Source organism: Catharus ustulatus, chromosome 3 (assembly GCF_009819885.2).
Source record: "Catharus ustulatus isolate bCatUst1 chromosome 3, bCatUst1.pri.v2, whole genome shotgun sequence".
Taxonomy (NCBI): domain Eukaryota; kingdom Metazoa; phylum Chordata; class Aves; order Passeriformes; family Turdidae; genus Catharus; species Catharus ustulatus.
Window position 1 is genome coordinate 28,490,629 of NC_046223.1, and position 14,827 is coordinate 28,505,455.

The following is a 14,827-nucleotide window of genomic DNA, read 5'->3' on the forward strand; positions in this document are numbered from 1 at the left end:
CTACACCTTGACTCTGTGAGATTTGGAAACTTCTTGTTTCCTGCAGCAGCAGTCACTTGCTTTGGGAGCCATTCTAAGTTTGGTTTTTTTATCTTTTTCTCTTCTTGATTACAGATTGACTTGGAGCCAGAAGGGAGAGTGTATGTCATCATAGACCTTTCAGGATCGTCAGGTGAAGGTAGGGACTTTCAATATTGTATCTTACTCTTTTATGAATGGAATCTCCAAGAGTCTCTGCAATGAAAGAATCAGGGGAGGGGTGTGTGGTGATATCCTCAAATCTGTATGAGCTCAAGTTAAAATGAACACATTTTATTCTCTGCCTTTGAGTCAATAAGCAGTTGCACTTAATCTTACCCTGTTAATCACTGATGGTAACAATACCAGCTAAAATTACCATAATGAAATGATCATATTTTAGTAGTACTAACTTCTAGAGGAAACTTCCACATTCTTTTATTTTTAGAAGAAGTTAACCATTATGTAGGTAGAAAGGATAAGATATCAAAGATGAGGGACAGGAGTTTATTTGCTTTTAAAATTTTTCCAATATTTGGGTTTTTTTCCATTTCAAGTAAAGTAATGACCAGAATGTTGTAATTATATGAGGTGTTTTCATTTTTGTGACATAGCAGTTACATGTTGAAAAAAGCCCCAAATATGGAAGAGAAGTATTTATTACATTCTTAAGAAAAATTCTAAAAATAGTTTTCAGCTGCTTACTTTAAACGGAGTCAAGTGATATATGGTAGGACTAAGATAATTTATGAAGAAGTAAATCTGTGTGTCTTAGTCATGCACTTGGTGACAGCCTGATCTACCAGAATGGCCTAGATGATTGATTATCTTAAATTATGTCCAGCAATCAGCTTTGATCAGCTTCCCCCAGTAGCTCATGGAGCTCAGTTAAATGAGGTTATTGTTGGTTCACAGTGCATAAAGAAGATGCACATGAACCCTGACACGAGCTGAAACCAAAAATGGTATGAAATGAAATTATTTTACCTGGCACAGTGGAGAAAAGCAGAAGAGCATGTTTATCTTTCTGTTCTTTGTAATGAATTGCTGCACTCTGACCAGCTACTAGCAGTAGTTTGCAAAAACACATATTGCTATAAATCCTGAATTTTAAAAACAAGCTTTATCTTTTATCCTCTTTTTTGTACCTACTATTTTTTTTTCATGCACATTGAAGAAAATAGCAATTAAATAATTGTTCCCACATATCTCTTTGAGTGGCATGACAAGGATCACCTGAAATGTGGTTTAAGGCATTGGTGTGATTCTCGCCTAGGGCAGGTAGATGTTCTTCCAACCTGCTGTTACTATTTCATCCCCAGATGCATTCAGGTCTGTCTGGCTGTCAAAGGATAGGAGGAATGGTGTTAAGTGGTTCTTCAGAAGTTTTTAAAACTCTCTAACCTTTTACAGGAAAGTAAAAAAAGGCTATCCTAGTGTCTCCTTTATTAGGTGGTGACACTTGAAGGGTACTTGGGAAATAATTATGTACCACTACTGTAGCATTGGAAGGGAACACACAAATGGAATCAGGCCAGTGAGGGAAAACAGCTTATGAAATACTTACGGGAAGCTCTCAGGAAGACCAAGAGGATTTAGTTGAGGTCAATTTGATAGAAATTAGAGAAGTTGGTGCTCTTACAAAATGTAATAGAACTTGTCTGTTTTTTGAGCTTTCCCATGCACTTAAATAGGGAATGTAAAAGTGTATAAAAATGTGTAAAACTTTTTACACATTGTGTAAAAGTGTTGTGTATAAGTATTGCAGAACTCTATAGGAGAGTTCCAGTTCTAGTCACAAAGGAAAGCAGACCAAGTTTGTACAACTGTTGGTAAACCATTTTTATAGTGTTGTCAGTGATACTATGAAATCCTATTATTGGACTGTTTTATTAGGACTGCAGCCTAAATAATTTTGGATATTTAGTTATGCTATTGAAGCACCTAGTTTAACCTAACTATGTGCATCCTTGTGTAGTGAACAGAAACACCTAGACCACATGGGAAGTAGCTTGTTTTACGTGTTTCTGAAATGCCTCTTTCATTTTATGTGCATGTGCATATGTAGGTAAAGATAATGTATCTGAGAGGTATTTTATGAATTTCAATGGGTCCGTTCATTGCAGTGGATCTGTATTTCTTGAATATTAAAGCAATATCAAGTTACACCAGGTGCATCACTTTGTCGTGGCCAGGGTTGGTTGAAATTGAGCAAATTTCTGAAGGAGGATTTTTTTTTTTTGCGCAGTTGTCACTTTGAATAGCAAGAGTACACAGCATTCTTTTCATGATGCATAAATAGGTATCACTATTTCACCTGGAGTTTTGGAGGTGGAAAATTGGCAATTTATGAAAACAGAAATACTTACAGCAACAATTTTAACTGGAGGAAGCAATCAAATTGCACGTTTCTTGCAAAAACATACTTTATACTCACCAACCATTTTTGTCTTGTAATGCTGTGTGCTGAAAATTGGAGTTGCTTCTCCTATGTGAGATAAGCAGGTTTCTAGTTACCAGCAGTCAGTAATGTAGCTACAGTTATTTGGCACTTCTAAAAGCTTTGTCAGACAGATATCCAAGTTCTCTTTTGGAATAATTGACTTAAGATTAGTTCAATCCATTAATATGGACAAAGAACATTGTTCTTTACTGTACTGCCTCTAAAAGGCAAAAGTCCTAATTTTCCAAGTGAGCCCTTATGTGAGTAAATTGAAACATAAATTGAAAGTAAGCTTGTGCTGTTACCATATACCCTTAAAATCCAATTGCTGCTTAGTCCCAACTGCCAGATTGCTTATCCCTCTGCACTATTTGCATTTGTATGGCAAAACAATGAAAACAGTTCTTTGTTATAAACTTTCTCAAAAAAAGTGCACAATTCCTGTTCATCCCTCCCCCCCCCTTCCTTGTCTAAGCTGAATCATTCATGGATTTGTGTGGCTTAGGTGTGCAAAACAGATGGAAATCTGGCAGATTACAAAGGCAGGTAAAGAGTACTTCTGCCTCTCCCTAGGCAGAGACAGACTTGAGAGCCACCCTAGCATATCAATATCAGCATCTGGCCAATATTTTTTACATGGAACGATAGACAGAACAGTAGAGTTACTGGCTTTGCTACTTGAGCTTTCCAATGGATTGTTCAAATTTCAGGGATTTTAGATTTGTTCTGAAAAAATAATTAGAACTTGCTTCCATCCAGTTCTAGTCTTTAAAGCAGAAAAAGATTGGAAAACACAAATACTGAAGTCGGAGAAGTGGAAAGCAAGCTACATGCAAAGCACTTACAAGAACAACAACAAACACAAGAGGAGTGTTTTTATCATCACCTTTTTACACTAATCCTGTTTTGGAACATCCTTATAGTTTCTGAATGTTTGTTTCTGCACTGATAGAGATAGTGAGTAACTATTTATTTCAGCAATCTTCTGTAAATTCTGTAGTAGAAACTATCCAGCCCACATCCTGAACATAAAACGCTAAATAAACTGTTTGTCACACGGAAGGTGATGTTCTCAAATGTTAGGACTTAAATTTTTCTGTTAAAGCCTGAAGGTTTCCATATTGTGCTTCCAAATCAGTTCTGAAATATAATTTACCATTTTAGTGTTGACATAGGAAGAGGGTGAAAAAACAGCTCTTAAAATAAGGTCTTTTAATTCTCCATTTGAAACTATATGAGCAGTATTTCTGTGACACCTGTGAGTCATGTTTTTACACTTCCCTTGCCAGAATTCATGTGCAGGGTTACTTACCTTCTGTAGATTATTTAAAATGGGTCTGTGCATATAGAGTAAATCTATATTTGTTTTCTGTGAATGGAAGCAGCTGTATCAGTGGAACCTTCCCAAATGTAAATGTGCACTAAGGTGTCTGTTCACAGCCTAAAATAACTGCAGCAGTTATTCAGCAACAGTTAACTGCAACAGTTAATCAGTAAAGTTCTATTTATAATTTTAAAAAAATAATTCTAATACTTTGGTTGTGTTTCTTTAAGTGTTTTTAAGTGCTTAAGGAACTGCCTGCACAGAGCTTTAAGGGATATTTCAAACACAAATCCCTTTGGTCAAACAAACAAATGTGGCTTCTTGGAACTTGACACACCAACAGTAGGAGCTGGAAATGGTAACATACATTTGTTGGAATTTGGTACATAGTTATGTACTATGCTATATGCAAGCACAAAGCATCCTTAAACATTTCTTTTGGGAGACCAAATCAAAATGTGGGTGGCTGCAGTTGTTATTCTACCAGAATAGTTTGTTAGTCTTGCAAAGCATCTAATCAGTCAGTTCTGCTATTATGCAAACATTTGGTGACTCCCCTTTATGTATGCAGTTATAAGAAAAACAAAGTTTGTAATAGACTGGTGTTTGTGAAAAGGAAATAGCTTGGAAAAGATCTACTGTATTTATTCTCTTACTTTGCAAACTCGATCTAATGGTTGCACAGGTTTTTAGTCTTGTATTTTGAACTCCTGCCTGGTCTGTGGTGCAGGATGTGTCTGTGTATCAGTTCTATCAGTGAACAGGAGAATCTGCAAGACTTGCTGCCTTATTCATTCCTTCAGTGCTGCTTGTTGTGCAAGGTCATATTGATTTTCTATATTAATTCAGCGGTGCTGTAGTGTATGCAGTATTTCTGTACTGAAGTGCACTCACTATTTTATTGACATGCTTTGACAGTGTCTTTACATCTATTTTTTCGTATTTTTCTTTTAGTTCTTATACAACTTTGTAAGTAAAGTTTTTTCAATTATTTGCGCAATACTTAAGAGTTCCAGTGTAGCTGCTTAAGATCCAAATGCAGGCTAAAGTTTAAAACTTAACTAATGTGACACAATTATTTGATTTACAAACTGGAGTAACAGATGGCCAGCAAGTGGGTAAGAGAGGTAAACTGCCTGAGGAATGATTAAAAACATTTTCAGCAAAGTCAGTTTTATATGTACTGGAAGACAGGTGCTGCTATATTTATCAGCTTGTGACCTGCCTGCTGTATTTGTCATTGAAGGTTTCTTCTTTCTTTGGAATTACTGGTTTATGTGGGACACAGTCACTTGCAGTAGCTTTCTGCCAACTTAATTCTTAAGTTACCTTTTGAAATATGTCAATATTAAATCAACTGTGGACAGCTTCAGAATGACTTTGACGTGTTAGGTTTTTTCCTTAACTGTGTTTATTATAGGTAACATGTAATACAAATTTTAGAACCATTCAAAACTGTTTTTCTATGTTGTATGTCTAATCAGTTGTAATGATTATTTATCATTTAGATGTTCAAATTTGCATTATGGAATTCCCTTTCTATACAATCACAGATTCCCCATTTTTGAGTGAGCAGTTGAATTGCAATAAAATATCACAGCTTTTAATACATTCATCTTCAGATTCATCTGCTTATAAGGTACTAAAATCGCACACGATGAAGAATAAAGCCTGCTGGCTGAAGTAATGATATTTTGTGAATGGAAAACGTTTTATTTGCATATATTATCTGGCCTTTTTGCATTGAAATAACCAACAAAAAAGTTCTTAGAACTCTGCACCAGGTTATGTATTTAACATGTAATTCAAAATCTATGAATTTGGAAGAGGTTTTCCAATTCTTCTTAGCTCATTTACTTCAAGGCTCTCAGGTTTACAAATATGGTTATTGTTGATTGGCATGTCAGGACAGAAGGTCTGCATGAAAAAGGTATTAGTAGAAGCAGAGAATTATTCTTAATGCCGTTTTTGTATCCCATACTGGATAGATCTGTACAAAAATACAGCTTATTAATCAAAATATCCAGAGGATTTGTTTCAGGCACTGAACTTCAGTAGAACTGATATGGCAAGAAAAATTATATTTGTGTTCCGTGTTGTTGCATCCTTTTGCAAAAATCTGTTCATAGAAAATATCCCACAGGATAAAAACTTCCTCTACAATGCCTAATGTATCTTTTTGCCAATGCTTTTCCTTCAAGTACTTGTAGTTGTCACTGTCATCATCATTAATTATGCTTCTTGTGCTATAAGGGCTCAGTGAATGAGATCTGGTTGTGCCAGGCACTGTTTGAACAGAGAACAGTGGAAAATGCCTAATCAGAAATCTCAAAGTCTAAATCAGGGAGCATTTTTGCTTGGTTGTTTCAGGAATTTGTGTTACTGAAGAGTAGTGGTTTCTTTGCCGCTTCCCCTAGGACTTCTTGGGAATATTGTGTGCTCAGGGAGACACAGGGTTTGAAGTGTCAATATTATATAGCTTTTCTCTCTTCCTACTGTAAAGCAAATATCCAGTCAGAAAAACCAGACACACATTGGTTGCTCTGCTCTGCCCAGTCTCAGTAAGAAGGACTTCAATCTAAAGGTCTAATCTCAGATTTTATTCATAGCTTGGATAAAGGCTTTTTGCTTTTCCTTCTCCTGGCTTCCCTGCTTTAAGAGAAAAACAACAAACAACCTTACAACAACAAACTTAACCACAATCTTCTTTTTCAAAATTCCTTATGCAGTATATCAACTGAGAGCCTGTTTCCTTTGAAGCTTTGGTTTTATGTAGATAGGGTGTGGGCAATTACTTTTTTCCCCCCCATTCAGGTTTTCATTTCTTCAGTACCAAATCAGCACTCCATTCACACTGTAAGTGAGGGAAAAGGTTATAATCAAAGAAGGAAAAGAAACAAACTGATTTGCAAAGTTTTCTCCTTCTGCTATGCCTTTATCTTCTTCTCTTAGGAGGAATAATGCAAAGCTGCTACTAATACGCTTTTTCTCTTGAATCTTATTTGGTTTAAACCTAAAATACATCGGTGCTGATGTGTGGATACTTATTTTAAAAAATGAAAAAAAATTTCCAGGTGTTTTCTCCTTTTGAAATGATTCATCTCTTTTAGGACTTTTTTTTTTTTTTGCAACTGTAAGAAATCTTTAACCATCCGGATATTGAGTTTCTAGTTTGTTTGATTTTTTTTAAGCCAACCAACCAATGAAATGAAAAACCCACCAAAAATCTTCCCAAGCATTGTATTAATACTAATGCGAAGATTTGTCTGTTGCATTGCTCAGTCAGAAAACTTTCTCATTTCAAATGAACCACTCCAAATAAATGTTATTTTCCCCAATTTTTTGGACTATGTTAATGTCAGTAGATAATTGCAGTACCTGACTCTGGTGGGTATTTGCTTGTTGGTGCAGTAGGTGATGTACTTCTCCTGAGACAAAATTTCACCCATTGGTAGCAGGGCATCTGAGAGCAGATACTTTTTGCTGTTACCCAAGTGACAATAACTGGAAAGCCTGAGAAGAGGAATTGTGAAATAATATTAGTCTGAGTCTATGTTAAGTTTTTGACTCTTGCCAGTTGACACCGACTTGAGTAATGGCACAGGCATTTATTTGGGAAAGTGAACCTTTCAGGTTAACAGTTGAACCCCAGATTTCCTTTTAAAGGTATCTGTGCACACACAAATCAGCACTTGGTGACAGTTCAGTCTGTTTAGTGCCTGAGCCTTTTAAACGGCACTGCTCAGTGTAGAGGTTCTCCAAAGGGTGCTTATATAAATTTAACTTTGTGTGGCAAATGCCTTCATAACGAACATCTCTCCATGGATTTATAGCCATCCCTTGGATTGTATCCAGTTAGCTGATTGAACATCTGGTAAGCATTGTGTGTTTGTACTAAGCCCTTACTTTATAAAGCTGGCTCAAGCTTTTCAGGCAAGGATCAGTGACCTTTCCTTGGCAGGCTTTTAGCCACTTGCCAAAATAAATGCTTTGCAGGGAGCAAGACATAGATAGAAAATTTTGGCTTCAAGGCACCTTTATATCAGTGCCTTGGTACTGGAAGAGTTTGTACTTGCTTAAGGAAAACTGTGTTAGGCTGAAAAAGGATTGAAACTCATATACATACCATGTACCCAACTGCTGTCGCTCACTTTTCCATTTATGTAGTAAAAGCTCCGATTTCCATATGTTGGGGAGTTTTTTTAACAAAATCATGCAGGGCCTTTGGAATAGGAATGTTTAATTTTATCACTGCCTATGCCTAGTGTGTCTTTTGAAGAAAACGGGAGAAATGTATCACATTAAAAGTTATAGTAGTGTTTTTATACATAAATGAAACATGAATTAGTAGTAAGTTTTGAAATAAACATATTTTTTAACATCTTTGTGTGGCTAGCTATTTCACAATGGAAGACAAAATATGGGTGAGCTCTCTGTATGCCATAATGTGATGTGGAAAATGCATATAATATCCCTGTTTATTTTTAAATAACAGTGAAACATGTTTTTTATTAATTTTAGGGTAATTGAGGCAAAAGGCCTTGGTGTAATCTATTCTGATTAATCAATTGGGGTGGACAAATGAGAAAATGCACACATAAAAACAGGTCTAGCCGTATTCCTGGCTATTCCGTGCATCAGTTGGATTATGAAAACTTACTTGTTCTGTAAGTATCATGAACCAAAAGTCTACTGCCTTCAACATAGCCTGGAAATCTACTACTGTTTTTAAAACATGTATTTTACAATAGTATAAACAGCTGGAGTGTCAAAAAGTTGCCTTCTTTGAGTACAGTCTTGAAAGGTTAAACTATTTGAATCTTTAAATGAACACTCTGTACCTATGTAGGAAAAATTGTTTTGCCACTGTAAAAGGCAGTCTCTGGAATTAAAATGATTGAGTAAACCTTGCACCACTTGCAAGTTAGAGTTTTTTAGAAGGACTATGCTAAGGGCAGTATTGCAAGCTGAGATATATTCTCTAAGCCTTGCCTGCTACTTGGTCTCTTTTTTTTTTTCCCCATTATATACTTTCATTGCTTTTATTATTTCTGCCATATGTCTTCTATGTCTTTTTCAAAAGAAGTGGATTATACAGTAATTTCACGAATACAAGCCGCACCAATTTGACCAAAATTTTGGTGGAAACCCGGAAGTGCGGCCAATATTCCGGGGCGGCTAATACATTAACAAAATTCTAAAAGCTGCCAACACGGAAGTGAGAGCCCGCGGCAGCCCCAAGCCAAGCTGGAGCCCGGCCAACCCTGGCAGAGGTGGGAAAGCCTGGCAGAGGCCGGGCCAGCAGTGCGGGGGAGCGCGGGAGAACTGGGGCTAGCAGTGCAGGGGAGCATGGCAGAAGCAGGAAGGCCGGCGGGTGGGGCTGCCTGGCAGCGGGGGAAGCCCAGCAGAATCGGGGCCAGCAGCGTGGGGGAGCCCGGTGGTGCGGGGGCCTGCAGTGCCGGCCAGGGCGAGGAAACGCGGCGGCAGTGCAGACGGGACGGGGCGGCCGGCGAGCCTGGCGGCGGCGGCGACAGCCCGCCGGCAGGGCTAGTGAACGCGGCGCGGGGTGGCCGGCGAGCCCGGCGGCGGCGGCAGTCCGCCAGCAGGGCTAGCGAACGCGGCGCGGGGTGGCCGGCGAGCCCGGCGGCGGCAGCAGTCCGCCGGCAGGGCTAGCGAACGCGGCAGCGGGGCGGTGCTGACGGGAGAGGGGGGCCAGCGAGCCCGGCGGCGGCGGCAGCACCACCCGACCAGCCCCACCGAGCCGTGGCGCTGAGCTGGGCCACCCGGCCCCGTCGGCAACCATGAGCGGGCCGAGCCTTCCTGGCCCCGCCTCGAGCCAGTAAACCCCGCTATGCCGCGATCCTGTTACTAATTGGCCAATTTGTGAAAGCTGCGCACGGATTCTCGCGACGAACGAAAGTGCGGCTAATATTCGGGGTGCGGCTTATCTATTGACAAAGACAGCAACATTGTCGAGGCACCGGAAGTGCGGCTTATAATCCGTGCGGCTTGTATTCGTGAAACTACTGCATATTGTAGATATCAGGAATAATGTAAAATATGGATTTTAATGTGCACTATGAGCTTAAGCAAACAAACTGCCTGATACTTCAGACTTGCAGCTATTGCATGCTGTGTAGATCCTTGAATTCTTGTCTAGTAAGGATGAGGAATATTTCTAAGAAATTATACTTCTGTAATGTCTACACACATGCACACGCTAAGCATTGATAAATGGTCAAATAATATCAGCATCTAGTCAAAATACTCAACTTGAATAAATCTGAGGGGTTTTAATAACTCCAGTTTGCACCAGCAGGGCTCCCAGTGAATTTTGAAGCACGTGCTTTTTTTCTTTATTAGATGCAGTGTTTTAGAAAAATCTTCAATGCAGCATTTTTTTAACTTCATCATGGATGTCTGCTGCACTGTGAATGGTGCTATTTAAAAGAAACCTTTTCCACTGCAATTTGTGAACATTCTGTAGTAGATAAAAGTGACCCAGGGTATTTCTTCACCTCTGCCTAAAATGCTGGAAGCAGCTGTACTTCTTTTCAGAGCAATGTGATTGTTTACATTTGCACAGCAATATTGTAAGGCAAAAGCGAAAGAACTTTTCCTATTTAAATTTCAGAAAAATGAAACTATGTGAGTGTATAATCACTTTCAGACTTTGGTCAGGGTTCTTCAAATCCTAGATATAATAGCTGTAATAGGTGTAATATTTAACTGTAGTGTGATAAAGACTTGAAACCATCCCATGTTCTGTTTGAAGGAGTGCCCATCTAGCAGTCCAATTCTCCTGGTGATCCTGTGTCTGGACTTTATTTGGGGCTTGGTAAAAGCCAGGTATCTCCTGTGGAGCTGTCTTCTCATCTGAAGAGAGGTCCACAGGGAGAGGTCAGAATTTTAGTATCAGGTTTGATGCTTTGTCTCAAGGGGTGAGTTCTTAGTTTTGCAGAAATAGTCCTTTGCATTTCAGTTGTATGAGTTAACCAGCAATGCACTACTACCCGTTCAGTTAGCACTATATTTAATATTATATTTAGAAGCAGAGTTCACAAATATTTCAGTGCTTCATAAATGTCAGCATGAGAATCACACATACCTGCCAAACGGAGCAAAAAGAGGAATAAAAAGGTCGCATTGGCTGCAAAGGCAGGAAGTAAAATTTAAATAGTGGGGAGTTATTTTAATTTTACCACTACAGCAACTTGAGTTTCAATATCTGATTTACTTTGATTTTAGAGCAGCTTGTGGACTAAACAAGTTTTTATTTACTTTTAAATGCTTTAAAGTGTTTTTGCAGAAAAGTAAGGGTTTATGAAGAATTCTAAGGGTTTTTTCCTATAATTCATTTGTATGCACTCTATAGTTGTAGCAGATTTTGTGAATATCCACAATGACGGATGTTTGTTTCAGAGCATGCAGGTTTTGTGTGCTCAGTTTTTGGAATGAACAGAAATATTTAGTTATTATATTGAATACACTGAGACTTCTGCAAATCCAGTACTTCAGGCAAGATAATATTAATGCTAAATATTAATAAAAATTATGAACCCATTTTATAATGTTTTAGAGTCTGGGATTGTCTGGTTAAACCCTGTAACTGCCATCCTGACTTTGGGAAAAATTCTTCAGTCCATTGGCAAACTTCTCTGGAAAACTGGAGTATATCTGTCTATTGTGCTGCAAGGCTAATATAAGTGAAATATTCCTTAAAGAGCTTTATAAGACTGGAAAAGGACTTGAGATTTAGATTTATATCTTCTGTTGATTTAATTGTGCATTCTTCACTGAAAGACTAGAAAGTACACTTGGTCATGTAGTGAACTTGCAGTTAATAAAATGTATTTATTCCTGTTTCAGCATACTAAAATTTTTAGGTTGGGGGAGGAGTTGTGTGTTCTAAGGGTTCATTATTATTAAAATATTTTTGCTGGCTGTAGTTACTAAATTATAGTCAGGTCCTTTTTCAAAATTCTCTCTCGAAGCATTTTACTGAATATCATACTTCGTGTACAAATGCAGGAGTTCTTAATCAGCAATTAAATGTCTAAATTTGACAGTGACCATTAATAAAATTGACCATTAATAAAAAATAGTTTCTGCATTTTTTCCCCATTTGTGGTGGCGTATTGGATTTAAAATCTGATTTTAAATGATCAAAATCAAAGCAAAACAGAAACTGACTGACAGAAGCTCAAGTTGTGCCTGGGGAGCTTTAGGTTGGATATCAGGAAAAATTTGTACATCAGACTATGCTGTCCAGGGAAGTGCTTGAGTCACAATCCCTGGAGGTATTTAAAAGACCTGTGGATGTAGCACTAAGGGACACGGTTTAGTGATCAACTTGGCAATGCTGGATTAGTGATTGGACCCAACATCTTAAAGGCCTTTTCAAATCTAAATGATTTTATGATTTTATGAAGACTCTACTAATGATTTCAGGATTTGAAGAATTTTAATGTTCAAATCTTAATTATAGTTTGTTTGGGTTTTGCTGTCTTGGTTTGTGTTTTTCGTTTTAAATAAGCACTTTCATTCTGGGTCTTTATTATTAGAGAGCATATATTCCGCATGCTTAGGGGAAGTAAGACATCTAATATAAGAAATATTTTACTTACTCATGTAGTCTTTGTGGGATGCAATCAGCACCAGAAATTACATCTCTTGTTAAGATACTGCTTTGGAGGGTTTAATAGTGTTATTTCAGAAGAATATATAGCTCACTAAATGTTACTTAGCTCCCCTTAGGTAGATTAAGCATTTCCCTTATCTGTGCTTAAGTGTTTGACTAAGTTATGTTAGAAAATCCTATGTTTTTCAAGTACTTTTCCTAATTTTTTGACTGGGAAAAGGGGAGAGGCTTCACACATGCAGTAATATCTTGTTTGTTGTCTTCTCTGAAGGAGCTCACAGTTTCCACCAGGATAGCCAAGCCATTTGCCATATTAGGATGTGGTCCAGTTTTTCATCTTAGTTTCTTTGCACCATCATTTACAGCTTTGTAATTCTATGTTGCACCAGAAAGGCTGATTTGGGCTATGAGCTGTGAGATAGCATGAGCCCATGCTTCTGTGTTTTTTTTTTTATCCTGAGTCTCAGCAGGCATCATTGGAACTCTTGCCACTGACTGGACAGATCACCTGAGTTGTCAGGCACAGTATTTTCTGACAAACTGAGAATAGGAACTCGGTGAAATATTTGGAGTAGGGAATACAAACATTTTTCTTCTATGCCAGTTTAGCTGCACAGAAAGAACTGTGGAAAGCATTGGAGAGTATTTAATTTCATTGCTTCTGCCTTTGGAGGAAAGTAATTTACAAATAACCTTGTGAAAAACTGTCCAATACATCCTGCACAGTTTCTCTGCATTGTTAATTTTTTTTTTTTTGTTCCCTAGGGAACAAGACTCCTGATTCCTAGTTCAGTACATAGTGCGAGTAGTCAAAGCAGTTTTCCTTTGCTGTGTATATGGCAGACACACAGACTATAAAAGTTGTATCTGAGAACTTGAATCTTCTTTATTTCTTTGCCCAAACTCTTTTAACCATATAAAGTATTGAAATGGAACTATCATGTTACCAAATTCTTTTTCTGAGTCACGAATACCAGATGCTGTTGAAGTCACAGCTACCATCACTCAGAGTTCTATTTACATGATAGTTTCATACTGATTCCTTCTAACAATGCTGCTACTGCCAGCATTACTGGTATTGAAGGACTGCATGAAAGGCTAAACAAGTATTGGATTTGCTATAGTATAGTTGAGACTGAAATTGTTGTAGCATTTCCGGTCTGAAATATCTGAGTTTGGATAGCATCAGGCACACAATATTTCTTCTGTGGTTGTAATGAAGGCAGCCCGGTTCCACTGAAGCAATTTTACATCAATAAGATACTTGGAAGACAACATGGAAAGAATCCAACCTTTCAATTTCATACCTACTTTAGAGAAACTAAGAAAATAATCTGTCTTTTAAACATCTGGAATCTATTTCTTCAGTTTTATGGTATTGATGTTGGGTTTTCTTTTATTCATTCTTCTTCTCTGTTTCTGGGAGACATATGGTTGGGGTTTTTAATTAGTTAGAAAATGGAAGTTTCTGTTAAGGATTATTCCGAATAAAGTTAAATAATGGCATTGTTAAATTCAGTAGGATCTAAATTTTATTGCTAGTTTCCTATTTTTATAGCACCCAACTAAATATTTTCTTTCTTATCCTGTGTAGTCCTTCCTCAAATAGCAACTGAGGATGGACTTCACTTGGTGTACATTAATCACAGATGACCTGAACATCAATGTGCTGTTAAAGATTATGTAGTTCCAGTTTAAAAGGAAAGTTGTAGTGTTGTCTTTTTGCAAATTTGCTGCTACTTTTGCATAGCTGTGCAAGCAGTAGTGTTTCAGAAGGTAGTTTTCTAAGAAACAGGCACAATACAGTAATTGTGAAGAAAGACTTTTTTATTAAAGACTTTTTTTTTGTTGTTTTTCACTTGGTTACTCTTGTTGGTAGCCCCTTCCAGTGAAGTCAATGGAAAAGTTGGAGCAGTTAGGCAAATGGTCTCTTGAAGCAAGCAGCTCTAGCCACAGAAATCACTGTCAGTATAAGGTACTTTCTCCTTATGTTCCTTAATTTACCTGAGATGTAAATACCTAACTCATTTAGGTTCTTATGGAAATCCCAGCTGTTGTCTGTCCTTGTAGGCACTAAAGTCTTAATCTGTCCTGTACTTCTTTGTGTGGGGTCGATTATGCACAGCTCTCAGTACCAGTGCATACAAGTGGTGTCTTCTCCTGCTAAACCAAACAAAGCTTGTTTTATGCTTTGTTACAATGGGAGGAAAACAGCAGACTGCCACTAATTTCATTGTTTGAATTTGGAGCTAAAAATCAAAGTCAAGCTTCTTTTTCTCCCTTTTACTGGGAGGCTGGCTTGTATTCATTATCTTGCTGACTGGCCTGTAGCTGTCTTCCCTTGCTTCCTGCTGAGCTGCTTATCCCGGCCCCAAGTGCGTTGCTTCCCCTTCCACTTCCT

At 37.9% G+C, this 14,827-nt stretch overlaps 1 protein-coding gene across 2 annotated transcripts in view; it reads left to right on the forward strand.

Moving 5' to 3' along the window:
• The window catches only part of PRKCE (protein kinase C epsilon), a 285,219-nt gene that overhangs the window by 99,503 nt on the left and 170,889 nt on the right, over positions 1 to 14,827 (forward strand). For both annotated transcript variants that reach the window (XM_033055005.2, XM_033055006.2), the window contains exon 2: positions 115 to 178. In XM_033055005.2, the coding sequence (XP_032910896.1) occupies positions 115 to 178 (64 nt within the window). The remainder of the gene's footprint in view (positions 1 to 114; positions 179 to 14,827) is intronic.